At 34.9% G+C, this 18,245-nt stretch overlaps 1 protein-coding gene across 1 annotated transcript in view; it reads left to right on the top strand.

Moving 5' to 3' along the window:
- The window catches only part of SPOCK3 (SPARC (osteonectin), cwcv and kazal like domains proteoglycan 3), a 165,782-nt gene extending 150,518 nt beyond the window's left edge, over window positions 1-15,264 (top strand). Inside the window, exons 7-10 of the mRNA XM_088528129.1 lie at window positions 4,862-5,083; window positions 11,530-11,592; window positions 12,782-12,919; window positions 13,525-15,264. Coding sequence (XP_088384255.1) covers window positions 4,862-5,083; window positions 11,530-11,592; window positions 12,782-12,919; window positions 13,525-13,697 — 596 coding nt within the window. The 3' untranslated portion in view covers window positions 13,698-15,264. The remainder of the gene's footprint in view (window positions 1-4,861; window positions 5,084-11,529; window positions 11,593-12,781; window positions 12,920-13,524) is intronic.
- Window positions 15,265-18,245: the final 2,981 nt, after the last annotated feature.

Here is an 18,245-nt window from a genome sequence, read left to right as displayed (position 1 = left end):
TGGAAAAAAGGAGATTTCAAGATACCAACTTCCACAAATGCACTTTGCAGGTCTGCTTCATTTCATTTCCATGCACCTTTTGCTATAAAATGTGAGTCAATGACTTGAAGGTTTTATCCTAAGTCCTTAAACTCCTTAGACCCCTAAATCTTGCACTAATCCTGGCTCTGCTCCTGTGTGGGTAATCACAGTGACAGTCTTAGGCAAGAAAGTCTAATGCTCTTTCTTGGGCTGGTAAGGAGCCAGAAGACTCTGGCATGATCAGTCCTTTTACAAAGAGCAAATATGACAGAAAGCAATCACAGCTGCTCAGTCCTCTTCCTGCTTCAGTCTGTTCTCCTCAAGCATGTTCTGGTACAACTTCTTTAGGAAGTGAAATTTGGTGCAGCTTGTTCACTGCAGGTCTCAGCTGTAACATGCGGTTGGTTAAAAGTTATCCAATAATCAGAATATTCAACAAATCTGACACAAGCTGAAACCTTCTTGTTGTGGAGCTTGCAGCTGCACAAGCAAGGTCTGTGCTCTAGACATCTGCCCTCTAGCACACTAACCATTTCCTAGTGTTATTAGTACTTTGTTTTATTTTTTTCTGGTTATCAGAAATATTTAGTTTAGTCTTTAATTTCAAGTGAAAAGTCTTACAGTTGTCTTACAGTTCAGCAGTTTACATTCTAATAGCAGGCATCATTTTCTAATTAGTGATTTAAACCCTCACTGCTAGAAGAACTACTAATTTTGCATGTGTTTATTCGCTTGGGTGATTTGTCCCTGTCTTTTCCTGGAAACGCATACTGGAAGGAATCATGCAGCTTCTCTTGGCATACTAAATACACAACTTTTGTACAATGCAATATGTGACCCAAAATACTGCTTTGATTTCCACATAAACAATCACAAAAGCTATCATCTTCCCCAATGCACACAAGGATTTATTACTTACAAGCTTAATAACCGGGCAAACAATAATCTCCCTTGAAAAGCAGATTATATTTACTAAGAATCAAAATTCTCCCCTGAGAAAAAAAACAGAAATGCAGGAACTTTCTGTTGGCTCCTTTTGTTGTAATGTTTTGATGGCTGTTGGGTAAGCCATGCATGAGGGGTCTATTTCCCAGCAATATTTTCCTTTGAGATTGCTCTGGTTGAGGAAAGGAGCTTATCCAGAAGAGCCTGGTACTTTACAGTTTTCTAAATCAACTTGTCTTGCAGTATATGCATTGGTGAAGTTCAGTTAAACCCTAAATCCTTCTCGTTCATTTTCACTAGTTTTAGATGACAATCAGATATAGTTGCATAAAAGACCATTCTAATATATGGAAAGAGATTTCAAATAAGCAGATAAAATGAGAAAAAGAAATCTTTCCTCTAATTTAAATATCTAAGCAACAATTTTGCTCTTTTTGGTGTAATAGCCTAGCCATTACCAAGAAGAAAAAAATATTATTCTTGTTAGGACACTATTTTCTCCCTTTGCTTTCCCTTTTTTTCTCGTACGTGTCCCTGCTCTGAAAACTCTGCAAGCTCAGCATTCCCAATGTGATAAAATTCGCAGTCTGTGACCTGAAGTAATTGATTTCTTAGTTCTGGGTCACCTGGTGATAGTTGTACCTAATGTGCCAAAGCATGTTGGCAAAGGTTTAACTCCTGGTATATCCTTAACTGCTTTGCTGGCTCTTTTTATTCTAGTGTGTCACCTTGACGAGTAAAAGCTGTATTATTTTTCAATATAAGAGTAGAGAGAGGGCAGTTCTTGGGTAATCTTAGCATAAACTGGGACAGTTGCCTAAAGATTCTTAAAGACTGGACCAAGAATTTTACTTTATCCCATTAATCTGTTAAGGGTTTATGCTGGGAACATGGTGCTCAGGTAACCCTCTTGCTGTGGTTTAGCTCTTCAGGAGGAAGTGGCAGCTCCGTTTTTGATTAAATGATGCCATTTGTTGTGGCCACATGTGCCTTTCCTTGGAAGTATTCTGGCTTTTTAAAAATCTTTATCATCTAGACAATATTTGCTCTATATTTCAAACAGTTCTGCAGTACCCCACAGTAAGTGATAGTCCTGAAGAGTTTGGCTTGCTTTGCATCCCAAAACGAGCACTGGCAGATGAATCTTTCTCTCTGTGAAGCACTTTAATTCTAAATGCCAGAAAGTATTAAGAGCTAGGAAAGAGTAAGACCTGTAAATAGTAATAATAATAAAAAAACTTGAGAAGCATATTTAGAAGAAAAATAAAGAAAAACTTTTAAGGTAGGACATGATCACTTTTTGAAATGATTACATGACAAAATTATTTAGTAAAATGCTAGAACTGATAAGCCATGCTGATTTCCTCAATATATGTTTCAACTTCACAGATATTTTAGGACAACTATAATGAAACTAAACTTTATTTTTTTCTATGTAGTAATGAAGAATAAGAACTAATGCAAGAAGTATGTTATGTAATTTCTTTTTCTTTTAAAATAGTTTATTAATTCTGACATGTCAGCTATGGTATATCGTTGTCAAACTCTGTTCATAATTATGACAAACTTAATAGATGAACATCCAGTGGGATATCATTATTGAACACACTTGTTTTAAAGAAGTGAGAAAATTTGGAGGAATAGAAATGGAGGATGAGATTAATTCACAAGTTAATTCTGGTTATGGCAATGAAGGAAAAATAAGGAAATGTCTTCAGAAATACATCATTCCAACTGTCATCCAGTAGAGCATGAGGCCTTAAAATTGTTCCCTGGTCTGTCACTGTCACCCCAGATAAATTTCCTTCTATTTAAAGCAATATTGGAAACTGAATGAGGGGAACGGAATAAGCGCAGTTTCTTTTTTCTGTTTCATAGGAGACCTTTATTAAATATGTAACACAGTATCCTAAAATATTTAGAACCTAATAATAAAAATGTGTGTTTTTCCAATATGGACCACAAACACTAACTTAAAACTATTGTGTTCCAAGCTTGAAAATAATTCTTCAATCAAAAAAAAAAAAATCCATAGACTGATGGGCTTTTTTGTACAATAATTTACTTTGACACAAAAGATCCATCCCTGTTTCCGTGTTCCGTTTTGTTGTTTCCATGTTCCTCTTCTGGAGGAGAAAAGCAGACTCTCCTTTTTTTGCATCACCAGCATGCAATCTATATTTGTTCCAACCTATCAGCAGAAACCCAAACCATGCATCAGATTTATGTGAGTACAGAGAAGTATGTTACTAGAAGACCTAAGAATTGTGCTACTGACAATGATAATCACCTTGAATGATGCATATAGATACAAAAGTAAAAAAAGATTTGTTTTATTTTAGAAGAGCTTCTAGTGATGGTGTTTAGAGAAATTACATCTGTGATTTTTGTTAAGAAAATTGAATGAAAAACAACCTAGTAAAAGTAGTCTTGGAAGTCCACAATGGCAGTGTCACATGAAGCATCCTTTTTCTATTCCCTCTCTAGCTTATTCATTTCCCAAAGCAAGCCATTAGACATTGTATATATTTCATTTGTTATAAAAGGATCAGATCCTGAGAAATACATACATGCTGTGAGGACCCAAACTGAATTTTATATGAAGCAAATAGAATTTACTTATTTTAATAATAGAGTAGTAGAAGCTGGGAATTTTTGTGTGCTAAACCGAGCTCTCATTTTAACTTTTTTGATGCCTTAGGTAATGAGTCATCAGTCACCAGTTTTCTTCCTTTCATTGTTTTCATTTTTAACCTAAAAGCTTTTAGGAGAATTGCATTTAGTAAGCACTAATTCTGTACTGAAGTGTGTGCTCAACTGCCTGGTCACATGCAACATAAGCCAAACGTGACTCACCAGCATGAATGTCAAAGAAATTGTGATTTTTTTAATAAGATCATAAAATATTAAAAATTCCAGTAATTTGTGGCTGATGTAATTGATCAATAGCTCATGCCTGGAGTAACTATAACATGCCATGGTGCTTTCAAATAATGATGCATGAATGGCACCTAGCATGGGGCACTTGTAGAATCCCTATTCCATGGCAGGAACCATGCATGGAACACGGTGAAAATGTGTGCATATGGAACACAGCTCATAGCTTCTACAGATGGAAGAGACCTGGTTGTTTCTGGATTTCTCACACATGTCCACATGCAAATCTTCATGTTCTTTGTGGTCAGTGCAGGAAAAACAGAGGCGAGCTTTGAGCTCTGGTTTCAAGAATAATGAGCTTTGTGTGTTCCTTGTGGCCCTTTTTCCACAGAAGAGTTTGGAAAGATGCAGACTGTAAGAGCAGCTCTGATATTGGCAGCAGACTGCTCCTAGCAGTCATCTTTTTGATGGCCTTCTCCAAGACGTAGAGCAAAGATGAAATATCTTAACTTTCAAAGCACGGCTAGAGCTGAGTATGATCCTTTTTCACAAAATTCAATGTACATAACAGGTGGAAACACACGGACTCCAGTGAATTACCTGTAATTTATACCTTTGCTTAGTTCTGTAAACATTGCAAACTACTTAAGCTTCCCTCTCCTGATTTATGAAATCACTAAGATTCTGCAAGAGAAACATTTTCCTGGAAATCACTGTAGTTCATTTATTATTCTACGTAATGTGTGCACTATAGGTATAATATTTGACAAGAAAGCTCATATTTCTAAATGCTTTTAGACTGATGGTAGGATTAATATTCTTACCAGATGAATTTAATGATTTTTTAAAATAAAGTTGAGATATAATTTATACACAGTATTTCAATAGCATACCATTATTTTGCACTATAGATCATACTATTCACGGGAGCAATTTCCATGATGCGGCATTTTTGAGCATGGTCCCTTCTGTATCTTTCCTGTTATCTACTTTTTTTTTTTTTTTCCTTGCCTTCTAGGATTTGATACCAGCATTTTGCCAATTTGCAAAGACTCCCTTGGCTGGATGTTTAACAGGCTTGATACGAACTATGACCTCCTGTTGGACCAGTCAGAGCTTGGAAGCATTTACCTTGACAAGAATGAACCGTGCACCAGGGCGTTCTTCAATTCTTGTGACACGTACAAGGACAGTTTGATATCTAACAACGAGTGGTGCTACTGCTTCCAAAGACAGCAAGGTAAAAGATGAAAGCAGCCTGCACATGTAGATGATTGATCTTTCTGGAGTATTTTATCTTTTCTGAACATGTTTAAAAGAATACAATGAACTGCAAATTTGTTTTAGGGTTTTAGATCGATTGTGAATATGTAAAAAGAAGTAAAAACAGACAAAAAAAAACTAAGCTAAAGAGACTAAAGAGAAAAGCTCTTAGAAATTCAAGGATGCTAAGTGTAAAATTGCAGCTAAGGCTTTCACGGGAATATTGTTTCTCATGCCAACTTCCACTAAGTATGCAGAGAAAAGGGACCAAAATAAAAGAACAAAATGACTTAGACTAATTCTTTTCCTGTGTATCTCACCCACGTTACAAAATAAAGTTTATTCTACTAGAGCAACTTAATGTTCTATTTTGAGAGCCTACAAAATAATTGAATGAACATCATGCATAAAGCTATTTTCAGTCATTTGGGCCAATTGATTTTTAATAGCTATATGAATCTCTTGTTAACATCCTGATGTGATTAGGTTAAGCAAATAAACACAACCTATAAGAATCTTTTTTCTGAGGATGATATAATAATTTTAGATTTAGCAGAGTCATCACCAATTATATAATCAAAATAACTGTAGTGAATTTAAAAAATTATTCATTAGTTATTGGCTGAAACTGGACAAAAATATCCATTCGCTTTTCTTATCAACATGAGGGAGATTTTCAAGGGGAGAAATCGTAACTAAGCCCCACATTCCTGCTGTTTATCAGTAGAAGAGGTAAGACGAATTTGGTGAAAAGTTTGCACATCAACCTTTGAAAATTTAATCTCCTTTTTTAGATCTCATCTGTGCCTTTGAAACTATCCTGATAAATTCCTGTTAACCATCAGCATTTACAGTTTGATTCTGACTCCTGTAGGAGTAAAGATTCTTACCATGCCACATTTGCTAGTTATAAATCTGTAGATGGATAGTAACTAAATGCCCACTCTAATTTGACAGTTTTCCCAGTTGCAAAGTTAACATTTCACCTTTCAAAACAGTTTTTTGGTTTTTTTTTATTACAAAATAGTCTTTTGTCTTTCGTTTTTATAGGCAGTGTATTGTTACCAAAACTAAAATACGAAACGTTACCTATACCAGAAGCCAAGTGGTTCTTCAAGAACATGATGTGCTTTTTTTTTTTTTTTCTTTTTTTTTTACAAAATACACAATGGTTTGAGGTTGGTGTATAAACACTTTGAGTCTTTGGCTGGTAGCACTGATTCTTGTCAATTGTCAGACAAAGTACAGCACAGAAAATCTGGCTGAATATGAGCCAAGGTTCTTATACCAGCTGGCTGTCCTACCAATTTCATATAATGTGTGTACTGCATAATCAGGACGTTAAGAAAGCACCTTCATAAATTAGTTCAAGTAGTTTTATGTTCTATAGCCTATAAATACTGTTTGTCCAAAATATCTGATCACGGTACTGCTACAAATCAATGAAGGTATCATAAAGGGCTGATCTTAACACCACTGTGTCATACTAGTGGCACCCTAATGACCAGAAGCTGTGACCAGACTACCAGGGGCACCTTGGCACAATCCAGCATTAAGTTTTCCTTCTCTTTTTCTATTTTTTCTCCTTTCCTGCCCATGTTGCTATAATAAGGTGATGATTTAAAACAGATTAGATTGTTGCTGATACTAGCAAGATGTCTGGCTGTATATTGAAGACGATGTAGCCTCAGCACTGCAAATAAGGTGAAATCTTGCACATTTGATATGCATTCCATCTCTCCAAATTAACACTGTAAACAAAACCCATCTTCTACTTTTTCTAAAGATGTAAGGAGAGAAAAATACTTACAGTCATCTTTTGGCGTTTATTTTTCTCTATCTTAGCCTGTGTACAACTACGTGATGTGCAAGCCCTAGATTCCTAGAGTATGAGTGACCACAGAATTCTTTATCTGTGATTTTCAGCATTAAGCTAAATCTTGTACTTTGTTCTAAATAAAATCTCTAACTAGACCTGTGCTATGAAGGAAATGGCTAGGTAGAGAAACATCGATTTCATTCTGATTAACCAAAGTAAGCTCTGTCACGGAGAGAGCTCTATTCATTGAGCACAGCAGATGTTTTCTGGACAGTTTTACAATACACTTCCACTGTGATATTTGAATATTTGCTTAGGTCATTCTCTGGGAAAACCTCATGTTCTTTGATCCTAACTTCTCAATCCAAGACTGTCAAAATCAGACAAGTACTTGCAGTATCATTCTTATTTCTGCCTCGGGTCTTTTGTGATGAGTTAGAGTACACTAGGACCATTACTGCATATTACTTCTAGTTAACATAAACGTCATCTTATGAATACTCAAGTCAGTTGCTTCTTGCTCAGAAAAGGATCTTCTAACAGCTGTTCCACCTTGACTCTTTTTTAAACTCTTCTCAAGTGCTTACTGCATATTTCCTTGGCCTCAGTCCTGCTTTCAATGTGATTTATTATTTCTGAGATACATCCAAGACATTCTGCAATGCTTCAGCATCTGCATTTCCCAGTGCATTACTGTCCTTCTTTATGCCTTTGTCCCTGTTGCCCTCCACTTTCAACTACAGTTCATTCAAATACTTCAGTGCCTGTCTTCAAAACTTATTTTCTTAGTTTTTTGATGCTAGCTTAACACTTATCGCTCTAAATGCGGAGGCAATTTCAAGTGTTGGCCTTTCAGTAAGGCTACATTTTTTTTTTTCTGCCAGGGCTTTGTCATTATTACAGCCTGATTTTTGTTGCATCACTGCTAAAAACGAGTGGGAAAGTGCCCAGGTTTTCTTGGAATATTAAGGCTTAGTACCTAAACATCTTCTTGCTGCAGCCTTCCACATATGTCCGACATGTCTCTTGATGCCTTGATACCATTACTTTTCTTACAGGCTATTCTGTCTGTGAAAGATGGAAGACTGCTCTATGACTTTTGAACTAATGCATCTTGCAGAAGAATGATCAAGATTGTGATTCATGTTTATTACATCTGTTTATTCAGATTGCAGGACATTTAAATATGTTTACACATGATTTTGAAGAAAAGCAGAATGCATCCTAACACATAACTGAGGTCCCCAGAAGGTTTTTTTTAAGGGCAGTATTGACTGTTTCAGGTCCTTACAGTTAAAATTGCAATAATCCAATAATAATTATAGGTAGCCCCAAGCACAAGCAAGACACAACATGGCAGCTTTAATCAGCAATGGACTGCATGTCAGAAGTGGGGTGTTCTGACATAAATTATCTACTTGATATGGAAAATCACTGTTCTCTAATCAAAAATCTGGAGAATCTGAGAAAGCTAGAGGCTCACTAAAGGCTCACAGCTTCTTGAGACATTTCTTCTGAAAATCCTGGAAATTTGTAGACAAGTGTACTAGTTTTACACCCATTGTTCTGTTAATGTGCTGAAGGCCTCAAAATGTGGTAGTAATAAGTAACTGGCAGCACCTCTTGTCACAACCGAAATTAGATGTCTCAAGGGCCTATATTCAATACCAGTATTCATCAATGCTTTGAGCACAGAAGAACTGAATGATTAGTGGATTCATGAATCGCATAGAACCATGCAGTGATACTGGTTCAAGCCACATTTATGGAAGAATCATGAAGGAGAAAGATGATTAGGTCTTTTGTTTTTATTCAGATCATCCTCCTGACTTTTCTGTGTCAGGTTCATTTCTATTTCAAAGGAAGTTTCCACACAGTGATTTTTGTAAAGGATAGGTCTCCTTTGTTCAAGACTTCTAAAGGTTGCCCAATAAAGTAGCTTTTCTACCAAAATAAATTCAGAATCTATAAGCAATCTTCCCAAACTCGGGAATTAGCTAGAAAGTGCAGATGGAAGCATTACATTTTGGAGAAAGAAGAAAAAGTATGTACTATGGACAAAAAGAAATCTGGTTGAAATTCTAGCTTGCCGCTCTCTTCAACAGATTTAAGCACCAGAGTGATTTCTTGTTAGTTGTTAAGTATTTTATACCACTTTTGTCCTGAGAAGTGAAACTTAAGTATGAATCTTGAAGACTTGTCTTCTGAGAAGCAGAATTTTAGGTGAGTAACTTTCTCATAATGTCTTGTTTTCTTTTGATTAGTGCTATGCCTATTTTCAATCATACCACCTAAGATTTATAGCTGGAAATGAAGTTTTTTGTTTAGACATAGTCCATCAACTTTGCTTTGCCACATATTACTGTTCATTTATACACTTCTGTGTTTCTAATTTAGGATTTCTCCATTGAACAAAATACTTATTTTTTTCTATCTAGATAAGTTCTTCTCGTCAGTATATTTGCCATCTTCTTTGGTAGATCCCTCTTGCCCCTGGTACTTGTGTGCACTATGATACAAAATAGGTTGCAAAATAATTGGAAATACCTGTGTTTTGAGAGATAATTGGTCCTCAGAATGTTGAAAATACAGCTTCATGGGAAATATGAACTATTATGTTACTGCATATGTGCAATTAAGAATTTAAATCTTTAAATATCAGGAAAGACAGAAGCATTACCTTTGAAAGGTGCTGAATATATCTGGAATAATAGTGAGCATGCTTGCTATTAAAACACTTCTTACAAAAAAACATATTAGACTATATTTCTTCAGCAAATACTCAAAGTCTAGGTACTTAAATAACTAAATTTAGCAAAGCTGAAACCTGCCCAGTGATGCCAGGTCCCAGAGGTTTTGAATGGCACACAGATAAAATTGCTTGAAAGGCATTACTTAAAATTTTGTTCTGGCACTAAGACTCCCATGAACAGCATTTTAGAATTTAAGCCTACTTTAAGGTCTTGATGCTAAAAATAATCATTATATGTTTAGTGTGAAAACTTGGCCCACTAGAATTGAGGCCAAGGATTGAACAGACAACCGTTTCACTCTAAATCTTTGTAAGCTTCTTTAAATATATCTTCCTAAGAAGAAATGTAAATAGCATTTGAAATGTAAAGCTAAGAGGAGTTAACAGCCAGTTCTCAGTGTGGGGTTACCATTGGCTTCCAGTTTCCATCTATTGGGTTAAGTGCCATGAATAATACAAAAGGCCTGTGAGTATAGGTAGTCTATACCAGCCAAAGGGCTATCTGGTCACCAGGAGCTCCGCTGGCATTATCACTAGTGTTTGAACATTTCCAGAAGCCATCTTCATGTCAATATATTCTTTCTATTCCTGGACTCTGTTGTCCATCCAGTGTTTCTCTGTTCTGGGTCCGGAATTCTTTCCCAGCTCACTCAATTGCAAGACTCAATTTTTGTTCTCCTTTCAGAGAAATTTGGGGAATTTGCTTTTGACTACCACCACTCAAGTGACTTTTGTAATTACTCTGTAAAGCAACTGGATTCTGGTCTAAACATGTCCTAGCTAGGTCTTACGGATCTTTGAACTGCGTGAGAAGTTTGCATGGACTGTATTTCACTCTGTTTCAGAACAGAACCTTGACTTAATGGCTTGGCAAAGATACTCTAAATATAATCAAAGTTTGTTAAAGTGAAAAATGCAATTAGTATTCAGACAGTGTGAGTGAGATTAGAAGAATATTGTGTGAGATCTGTGCAAGTTAAAAGACACATATGAGTGAGTTCAGTGACATTATTGCTGATACAGAGTGGGAAATGCCTTTATGCTAGTGATCTAATGTATCAATGTTCAAAGATTACTACTTTGCTGTCTTTGATCCTCTCACTTATTCAACAGTAACATATAAACATTCTTATCTTATTTCTTTCCTATACATTGAGCTGTGATACTGTGATGTGCATTTTAGAGAGAACAGAAAATTAGAGCAACCTATGCATCTGAACAGTGTAAAATTAAAATGTAATATCTATTATATCTCCTAGAGCTATCTCTGCATGTTATGCTTTCAAAGTAAACTTTTACCACTGTTTTCAACTTAGTTTGCTGAACATGGGACTTTAAACACCTGCTATCCACTCTTAAATTGCCATGAGAGAATCACAATCTTGCAAACCTTAGTGGAGAAAATAGTTTGTAAGTACAATATGTTAAATACAGAACATGAGCGTGAGTTCTAACAGAGAAATGAGAGAGAATCAAAAGAGCCATTTTGATTCTAATCAATACAAGCTTCACAGAAGCACCCTAGTTTCTATATTAATTGGGAATAATATAGTTACTGATTTGGTTTGGCATCCCTCAGTCCTCCAGAGTAGTGACTAGATGTTCATTTTGAAATGGGTTAAGTGGGAATGGCCTTTTGCACAAATCCATGGTGGTGCTCCAGTTCATAATTCTGGAGCTGTAGCAAGGTGCAATAATTATTTTCTTTCAGAGCTTTAGGCATGACTGCTAATATGAGACGTGTGTTTCTTAAGATCAGTAGTTAGAATGACTTTAGAAAGTAGCAAACCATAAAAACTTAATCATATGCTTTCATGGCGTAAACTTTTTAACCTTTCTTATTTCATTTTAGATCCACCTTGCCAGACGGAACTCAGCAACATTCAGAAGCAGCAAGGAGGAAAGAAGCTCTTAGGTGAGCCATAGATCATTCTTTTGAAAGTTTTATTGCTTACATAAATAACACTAGTGGAAGAGCAACATAAAATCAATATTAATCCAACAAAGATAGACCGCAGTAAATTCCAGCAACAAAATTTATGAAGTTTTTGAAAGCTATTAAACTTAGTTTTATTACCTTACCTACCAAAAAGATATTACGTCTGTTTTATTACCCCAATAGAATGTACATTTTTACTGGTATGGAGGGGGCAGCCTCGGCACTCCTAAATTAGTATCTCTGCTGATTCTTTACTATAATATTCTTTAAGTAATTGAGATCTTCTTTGTGAAAGAATCTATACAGTATCACTATTAATTTTTCATGATTTTTACAAAGTCAAATCTTAATTTTACCCTCTGCATTTGTATAGAAGCTAAAATAAAAGCCATGGCCCATGGTAGTCAAAACTCTAATTCTTCTAAGGATGACTTCTCACTGTAACTATACACTTCAAAATGTTTTCAGATGAATATTTTCTATGCTGTGATTTATCTATGTCTTATGGCTCTTTAAAAAGCCCTCCGTTCATTCCAAATGAAAACCATCAATGGATTGTTTATTATTATGTATTATCTAAAGCCTTTTGGCTTTAGAACCTAGTTCACCTAGGTTTAACGCATATTATTTTGCTTTTTTGTGTGTGTGAATATAGTTATTGTATTGCACTGTGGTTGTCTTCTGTGGTAAAATATGAGTGGATCACTAAATGGATTGTAAAATATACATTAAATAAAAATAGCTCCTAAGCCTTTCCGCAGATATTTCAGGAAGCCTGATCTGATTATTCAGACTAACTTATGTGCACTCCATTGATTACAGTGCATCTTATTTAGCGTTGTGAGTTACATATCTCTTTTCTAGCTTATGGAAACCAAAGATCTTGACTGATACAATGTCAATGGCAATGAAGGAATATGTAGCAAATATGTACCAATAAAAAACTTAAAGGGATACTTTTATTACTTGAAATCAGTCCAACAGTAATATCTTTTATTTTCTGTCCTATATTGGATATAAGCTGCTTAACTAAATTTAGTAATAGAAAATAAACCAGTCAGTGGAGAGTCTGCAATGAGTATCCTACTTTCTCTTATAATTACTACATTGGCCAAGAGGTTATTAATATTGGTATTGTTATTGTTATGCTATTTATGCATCACAGGGCAGTACATTCCTGTGTGTGATGAAGATGGGTACTACAAGCCAAGCCAGTGCCATGGAAGCGTAGGGCAATGTTGGTGTGTTGACAGATACGGTAACGAAGTAACAGGATCCAGAATAAACGGTGTGGCAGAATGTGGTAAGTGTAAGAACACTCAGTGGGGCTTGGCCTAGAGGTGTTCCGTTACATTACAAATCATTTGATTTCATTACAAATCAAATATCTTCAGTAAGAAGACAACTGGGACCCAATTAGGTAGATTTTGAAGTAAATCATAATGTTATCCTTATTTCATTATTTTTTTCTCCTATTGCTTTGTTAGTTATTAATAGTTAGTCATATATGTGTTTGGCTTAGTGTATATAAAGCTAGAGCAAATCAATGATTTAGAGTAGCGGTAGAGAAGCCAACAAATGCTTGATGAAATCCCTTTGGGTAATCAGTGTGATAGTGAATTCAATTTGCCTTTTTTTTTTCTTTTTTTTTCTTTTTTTTTCAGTTTGTGTACAAAGGAGTTACAAGGAGTTTTTCCTTCCTAACCCCTTGAGAAATTCATCCCTTTTAAAGTGGTTTTGATTATTTATATTTTTTATATTTTATTTTATGTCCAAGAGCTTAGGGTAAGATAAATAATTGAATTGAAACTAAATATTCTTTCATGTTCTTTGTATACTCATAGATATTATACTATAAATATATACTGAATTTTGTGTCTCCTTTATATAACTATCATATCTTTTTAGCTATTGATTTAGAGACTTCAGGTGATTTTGCCTCGGGTGATTTCCATGGATGGACAGATGATGAAGATGATGAAGATGAAATAATGAATGATGAAGATGAAATTGAGGATGATGATGAAGATGAAGGAGATGATGATGTAGATGATGACGACGACCATGATGGATATATTTGATAATATTAGGGGTCAATGAATTAATTGTACCTTTCTAAAATTCACAAAGTGACATCTCATAAAATCCCTTTGCTCTGCAAGATCAAAAGGATTCTAACAAACATGTATATTTTGTATGATTATTACAACATTGCAACTGGAGTCATAGACTTTTTTTGTTTAAATAAGAATCATTATATTATGTGCTCTTGAGTTATTAAATGCCTTTGCGATGAAGAAAAACACTTTGGAAGTCTAGCCTGAAGAAAGAAATGTGATGTGCTACTGAAAATATAAGTGTGCAAAACATACTATAAAGACAACCAGACTTTTAAAAACTTCTATGAAAAAGATTTTTGCCCTTATTTGGAATTCTATGTGTGCTCTTCAAAACACATACTGTAACTGTCAATGATTTAGGCCCTGCAGGCTTTGCAAATTGTGCATAAAATAAATAAAAAGAGTATTACAGTAGAAGAACTGCAGTGCACAAGTAGCATCTCAACAGTCTTTAATTAACCAAAGGTATGCAGAAAAATATAATAGGAGGGAAAAATAATGCAAGATCCTCATTTGTGTTTGCATTTGTAGGTATGTTTTTGTTAGGAAATGGCTAGGTTATTGAAAGGAATTTTCAAAAGCAGTAGCATGGACAAGCACTGATTCTGTAAATCTAAAGTTTTCTTGTCCTTTTTCTTTCATGTTAACCTCATATAGGCTTTATCATTCTTACTCAAGCAGCTTAATTACTTCACCCTTTTTTGTTTCTCTGTCTCTCTAATCAGATTAGCGTAAAATATTTTACATGAGAAAAAAAAAATTGCTTAAAAATATATTACCTTTATACATGTATCTATTTCGGAGTATTGGCACTTGTCCCAAGATAGTTTTAAAAATAACTAACTATACTTTTTTTATTTTCTTAATTCAGGACATAGTTTTGCATCCTTATCTTAATTCATGTTTTCTGATACGAGTGCAGAATCTTAGAGAACGTATTGTAAGGTGCCTTGCAAAATAGAAATAGAGAGGTTTTAGCATGCATACCAGTATAGGATGTTAGGCGATGATAGCTAAGCACACCCAATTACCAAATTAATACCAGTATAGATACTGCTGCTGGAATGAAAAAAATGGGTTATTTTAATTCTTTTTTTTCCCCCTATTGTCATGTAATTACCATGTGGACTAGATTATGATTATCGTGTAGAGTAGCACTTTGGATTTGGCTGTAGAGACAATTATTTTAATCACTGTATTTATGTTAGCATGTTAATTAATTGTGTAGACATTTTCGGACTCCAACACATTCATATCATATCTATTGCTTTCTGCCCACATTAAAACTGAAATTACCTGTATAATGTAATGTTATACCACAGGATGTATAGTTTCAACAGTGGATCACTGGTTTCCCTGACTTCCATCTGCAGTTAATTAAAAGGAAAATCAGTTTATTATTTGAATTAATTTCTACACATTAAATACTAAATTTAATGTTTATCCTATGTAATATTGAAAAAAATATAATGCATTTTCTTTTTTACTGTTTCTGTATAGTTTGCAAAATAAAGACTCTTGTAACCAACCTTTGGCCAATATAGCCCATTATTTTGACTTTTGGTATAGTCTGAAATTTAGAAACAGGAGGAGTTCACATTTCAGACACTTTCACCTAGTCAAATATGTATTTATTTGTGTAAAACCATTTATTAATGCTTTATTTCCAGTAAAGAATTTTGGATTGAGGTAAAGCCTATTGGAAATTCTTATTTTTCTGTATTTTTCTTGAATTTCCTATAGATTTCTTATGTACTTTTCTGACTTTGTTTATCATTAAATAGCAGACAGATTTTTCTTTATGATCATGATTTGTGGGTTGTATAGTTGTGTTATTTTCTTAAGTAAATATAGCTAAGAGCTTACCATTCCAACATAGTGAGATTTTATCAGAGAAGAGTTTCTTATGGCTGAAATAAACTGAAAAATAAACTGATTTTAAATAAAGAAACTAAAGATAAAATGGTGTCATTATTGGCTAATGTAGCAAATACTGTTGTTTTTATGATGTGACGAATATGTTAGTTGAGAAATTTAAAATGTATTCCATAAAACAGTTGCTAATATTAGCATTGTGTGAGTTTTTAGTCCTTCAGCATCATGGCTAATGTAAAAGTCAAAAATATGTATGTGCCTAAATTTAGTAAAGGACAATAGCAATGGAGATTCAGGGTCATTTCTGAGATTGTTTTTTCATACAAAACTGAAAGAACAACAATAAAAACCTATTTCCTGTTCATGAGGATGACCTAGAGAAGAGATTGAGAGTGTGAGATAATCAGATAAATGTGTTTCTGGATTACTTTCATGATGTCCAGTTGCTTTTATGATACAACATTAAGCTACTCCTCTGCATCACTAAAGAAATATATTAAATCAGCAGCAGGTATAAAAAATGAAGAAAGGAGGCAAGAATCTGAAATAGTTAACAGCATTGAAAAGATTTTCCCTCTTTTTATCATATCAGAGAACTTTGCCTTGAGATATGTCCCTGCTACTACAGTTAATTGTAAGGCAGAAACCAATAATGAGTTCTTGATTTTATAAGTTTGTTATTTTTACAGTGTCGCTGTCATCTTGTTCCTGTTTTTCTCTTGGTCTTGTAGTTGTGCACACATGTATGTTTTAAAGGTATACAAAGATACCAACATAAATTTAGAGGCATTCAGACACAATAATTCATAAATCTTAAATGTTGCTCTGAATTGTTGTATGTGGAAATAAGTTCTCAGATTCATTGAAAAATAAGGAACACCAAATCCAATGAAATTAAATATTACATAACCTCCCAAAGGAATAGTATTTCCCTTCATCATGTGAGATCAAGTCACACAAAAACACTTTGTTTAAAAGCAAAGACATTAGTAGCTTTACCTTGCTGGTACAATAATTGGATTATTGTGTAAAATTTAACAGGAAAAAATGTTATTATTTTGTACACAGGGATAAAAAATTGATTTCTTTTATTATTACTAAATAATCAAGTTTCCAGGTGGAATACTAGAGCTATATCTGAAAGTGAATCACTTTTCTGTTTCGTAGCAGATAAAAAAGAAAAAAGCCTACATATATTTTTTTTTCATCAGATTAAGTATGAAGTACAATTCACAGGATTATAGCAATCTCCAATTTACCCAGCTAACATTTTCATCGTTTAAAAGTCCAAAGCAAGGCAAGTACCATTTTGCTTAGGTAATAGGGTAGCTCTTTCCTCCGAGTAGAACTCTACTAACCCAGTGTCGGTACTAACTTGTTGGGCAGGATGGCTGCAGCTCAGAAACTCATTCACTGGTTCAGTGGAAGAGGAAGTGATGGTAGAAGTAGAAATGACTCTTCAAAATTGAGGAACCAGAGCAAGAATGTGAAAGATAGTTAGCTATGCTGAAGGATGACACCTTGGCTTGCATGTTTTTGTTGTGTTCCAGATACTATTTGGACCAAATCCCGAAGTGAAGACTGAGATACCCTGTCTGGCCTCTTGATGGTGAGTTTTATAAGTGAAATGCGTATGCATGTTTTCTAAAAGCATCTCTGTGCCCGGTTATCAGTGAAGCAAGGTGTATTGTAGCTCTTCACTGGTTTTCCACAAGACTTCACATTAAAAGTTTGATTAAAATGCAGAGAATAATATCCACAAAAAAAAAATGTCATTCTCAAACCTGTAAGTAGCACAGTTTAAATTGTATTTTTTGCCAAGATAGTGGAAATCTGTCACATGAAATGGACAGAGAAGTGGTACATTACCTTTCTATTCACAGCATTTAGTTCTGTTCACTTTGTAACTGGATAGAACATTCTTGCTTACAAACTCTGTGTTGCCTCTCCATCCTCTCCCTGAAGATGATGATATGTATCTGAAGGTCTCGATACATAAAGATTTTGATATTCTGCTAAGGGTATGTTCTATAATCTCTACAGAGATTGGTCTTTTCCTTCTTTTTGTTCATACATGAAACTATCCCACTCGTCCTCGTGATATTTCAATTGAGTCATTTTGTTTGAAGACAAAGTGTTAGAGCTTAGACAATGTTTCAGAGCTTGTCCTTCCTTCAAGACAGTATCCTGCCTGTGTTACAGTGTGAAAATAGGCCAGATTTCTTGAGTTTCAAAACCCTCTCCTGCTGAGCATGTCTCATCTCTTGGTGTCATCCAGCTCCGTGTGACTGAGCAGCTGATTTAGCTGTGCTGGGACCCAGCTACAGAGCTATGAGCTCTATCACAGAGCAAAGATTTGCTGAAGGGGGATTGCAGAAGCCTGAGGGCTTTTTGGCAGTGCTGCTGCAGCTTCCCTGAATCTTATGAAAGGAGGGAAAAGATTCTTCTCATATAGTCAGATTATACAAACTCTGCCCGGGCCCATAGTTGTAGCCTCTCAGGGCTCTCTGCTTTATCTTCATAACAGACATTTGCTCTGTCAGGTGTGTCAGCTTTCCTTTTTTTTTTCCTGTTTTGACTGTGAACCAAAAAATAGCTGACGTTTTCTTTTTCCCTTCCATTGGTTTACCTGTC

This window comes from Tinamus guttatus, unplaced genomic scaffold (genome assembly GCF_059628265.1).
Source record: "Tinamus guttatus ecotype Peru unplaced genomic scaffold, ASM5962826v1 Tinamus_guttatus_pri_ptg000301l, whole genome shotgun sequence".
NCBI lineage: Eukaryota > Metazoa > Chordata > Aves > Tinamiformes > Tinamidae > Tinamus > Tinamus guttatus.
This window is presented reverse-complemented; position numbering and strand designations above follow the sequence as displayed.